A 3,444-nucleotide genomic window follows, 5' to 3' on the forward strand; every position below is an offset into this window, starting at 1 on the left:
TAAGAATTTATAAGGTTAAAAAATTGATTTAAGTCACACCAACAACAATAATTTACAAGGCATCAATGAGTAGGTAACAACAATCGGAAAACATCAATGTACCAATTCATCAAGCATTATTGCATCAATTTAGCAAGCAAATTGCATTAAGAAAACATACAATCAGTGGTAAAGCCAAAGGGAATTCGATGGCCAACAATGCCAAACATTTCCGACTTTACCAAACCCTTACAAATATCAAGTAGAAGCAAACAAAATATCAAACAGAAGCAAACAATATAAAATAGAATAATGCAGAATCAAGCACCAAATATTGCTTCTTGTAAGGCACCCTACAAAAAAAATATTAATGAACTATTTGAAACTTTTATTAAATAAACATAATAAATATAAAATATTAAGTTACCATTGAAGGGAATAAATAAGACATAATATCCAATTCCAATAGTTTCAGGGACCACTAAACACCCTAAAAATTTAAAAGAAAAATTAAATATTCTCTTTTCAAATAATAATGAAAAAATTATGGAAAAGGTGAGTTATCATTAAATAGTTATATGTAGGCAATAGCACATTTTATTTTCTTCTAATGCTTTATGCTATGAACAATTAAAATGTTACTTCTGTGCAATTGAGTTGAAGAATATGAAATGATTTTAACTTACACTACCCCACGATGCACATCACCATGGTTGCAATGACCCGAAACACCATAGCTATCAAATGTAATAATCTGAAAAATAATAGAAGCACGGATAAGAGAAATAAGAAATGAAAGATATTAACAAACAAGCAGTAACAGAAAACTTTCAGCAACTATTGAGCAATATAAAGCTGACTGTGCATCATTTTGGCAGGTTAAACACTTAACTTGATTTGATTTCTAGCTAACAAAAGCTTAAGCCTTCATATTTTCTTTCACTCTTTTTTCATTTTCCAGCATACTTTAGTTCTTCACGTAACTGAAACTTACCTCATCATGTACCGTCATTTTTTTAAATTAATACAAGGCAAAAAAATCCATTTGAGTTAAGAGGATGTTTACTACATTCTGTTTCAGTATTTGAGCCCTAAACGTGTCTTTACAAAGTGACAATTCTTTAAGAACAATTATAGACAATGATCTTTTCAGAGAAAAAAAAAGTATAGACAATGAACCTTGGTGCCACTCAACAAATAATATGTTGATACTTGATAATCTAATGTGTAATTATAATTTTTTAATTAAATTAAAATTTTGCATTGTTGAGATTTTATTGAAACTAATTTACAGTTTTCCTTATATAAGTAATGCTAGTAAATTGTTCCTTTTTTAGCTTGTCTATTAAAGAAACAAAAATATAGAAGAATTCATAAAAATTACTTAAATAAGCTGCTTTGATTCATAGACGTTTATCTCCATTTGTAACAAAAACATAAAAAGGGCTCTAATTCAAGGCCTAGCCAAACATATTAAAAATGTCCAGAAGAGGTGGAGAAACCATCGCTAAAAGCTCGGATCATTCAAGCTGTTAGATAAATTTATAAAAAATGTTTCTTCTGCTGATTGCTGCAAATTCCAAAATTAGTTTCAACCCCAATGCACCTAGTTTTGAGAGAAGTTGATTGTCTGAGCATCTTCTATTTGTTTATTGCTCATATCAAACAAGGACATAATGACAATTGCTCATACCAAACAGGGAAATAATGACAATCTTTTAGAACACCCAGACCATATTAGCATGGTAAGCAAAATGCTTGAGGGTACAACAAAAGAACTCCAGGTTCAGGTTCCATCAATTTTTGTTTCTCTCTTAATTCTAGACGCAACATTAATGTTTTCGGAATGCGGATAAAAGGGCTAAAAGAAAAAATAACAAGTTTTAAATGTGAAATTATGAGACAAAAAGCTGTATGAAGATTGAAGCCAAAACGATAAATTTTAACTAACCAATGGATGAAACTTTGTCCTCAAGATAATGACTCATCTGAGAGGCCTCAGCACAACAGATGTAGAATACAAGTGGCACATAAGAGAATCTGAACATATACAAGGGGCGAGAGGATTTAGTCGTTCGGTACGAAATCACTGAATTCATTGAAATAAAGGAATCGTTAAATTGACAGTACCTTAAGGTTGCATTTCCAGTTCCAAAAGAAAGAAGATCACCATCTTCCAGAGAGGTCTGTTTATTAGGAAATTGATGAACTTTCTTGTTAGAAGTGAGATTCTTGTTAATGAATGTCCCGTACTTCGACAAATCTTTGATTGTAACTTGAGATGATTGAGTCATTCCATCGATCATTATGTGAGCATGGATTCTGGACACGCCCTTGTCTTTGTGAATGATGACATCACACCCTTCAACAAATCAAAATACAAAGGAAAGGAGAGCAAACCCCAATATAGCAAAATGAAAACAAAAATTAGAATCTAATAATTTCCTCACAGAAAGAAAAGAAAAGAAAGTGAAAGAGAGCAAATTCGATAACCTTTTCGACCCACAGTATACGTTTCGTTCTTGAAAATATAATACTTATCTTCTTCTCCTATTTCTTCAGCTGCCCAAATGGAATAGGGTTTCAGTCTTGAAAATAATGCAACACAAAAATGAAGCAATAGTAGCACTTCAATTAAGCTTTACTTGCCTGAAGAAGGATCGACGGGAAGCAAAGCCCAAACCATTGTTTACTACCTATTCGATTCTATTAAATTTAAATTTAAATTCAAACTAATTATTTCTGCAAAAACAGAGAAGGGTGATCGTTGTCTTCAAATCTAGCTATACTTATCCAAATACAAACCGCCACGCGTTGACGGACCGGGATCGCATCTCGAAGCATCGTGTTCTTCTTCATCACCGCCGGTTCGAGCTCCTCGCAGATCATGTTGAATGTAGCTTTGCTCATACAAACTGCAAACGCCTCGCATGTATCTACCCGTTCGGCCTAGGGAAACAAAGGCTCATGTGAGGAAAATCATCTGGAGAAGGAATCCATCGGTCCCAGAGATTCTGATGACAATAGTTCATAGGACAACCATAAAGAAGCCATGGTTATGTTAAAATCATCAGGCGGGAAATGATGCTGATTTTGGCGCCACAGTTGGGGTAGCCTTGTGGCTTAAGCGAGGGAGAAAATCCGAGTGTTTTTTTAACTTTATTTGACATTGTATTGTTGTCTCTTAATTTTAAATTTATTTAATTTAGTCTAAATTTAATGATTTAATATATTAATTTAAGGTTTATATTTCAACTTTTTTCAATTTAATCCAAATTTAAAGTTATAATTTATTAATTTAAGGTTCATATTTAAAATTTATTCAATTTGATCCTTATATATTTTTCAATTCTTTCAATAAATATATATGTTTATATTAATAAATTAATATATAGTTTATATATACTGTATAGTTTATATATACTAATGAATTATATAATATATAGTTTGTATATACCATATACT

General features: G+C 31.6%; 1 protein-coding gene across 1 annotated transcript; it reads right to left on the bottom strand.

Moving 5' to 3' along the window:
• Nucleotides 1-542: 542 nt before the first annotated feature.
• On the bottom strand, nucleotides 543-3,016 carry LOC120139168 (nijmegen breakage syndrome 1 protein-like). Its single transcript, XM_039154479.1, has 4 exons — nucleotides 2,473-3,016; nucleotides 2,110-2,341; nucleotides 1,931-2,019; nucleotides 543-733 (listed from the first exon to the last, which is right to left on the bottom strand). Exons 2-4 carry the CDS (start codon nucleotides 2,283-2,285, stop codon nucleotides 720-722), a joined length of 279 nt encoding a protein of 92 aa, XP_039010410.1. The 5' UTR covers nucleotides 2,286-2,341; nucleotides 2,473-3,016; the 3' UTR covers nucleotides 543-719.
• Between the last annotated feature and the right edge of the window lie 428 nt (nucleotides 3,017-3,444).

The sequence above is a fragment of the Hibiscus syriacus genome, unplaced genomic scaffold, assembly GCF_006381635.1.
Source record: "Hibiscus syriacus cultivar Baekdansim isolate YM2019G1 unplaced genomic scaffold, ASM638163v2 tig00110729_pilon, whole genome shotgun sequence".
NCBI classification, from domain to species: Eukaryota; Viridiplantae; Streptophyta; class Magnoliopsida; order Malvales; family Malvaceae; genus Hibiscus; species Hibiscus syriacus.

What these genes read in the sequence shown, in the direction of transcription:
- LOC120139168 (XM_039154479.1), bottom strand. Translation starts at nt 2,285, where the DNA reads ATGATCGATGGAATGACTCAATCATCTCAAGTTACAATCAAAGATTTG. An exon ending in ACTGGAAATGCAACCTTAAG is followed by an intron (nt 2,020 to 2,109) that starts GTACTGTCAATT and finishes GTATATGTTCAG; the next exon opens with ATTCTCTTATGTGCCACTTG.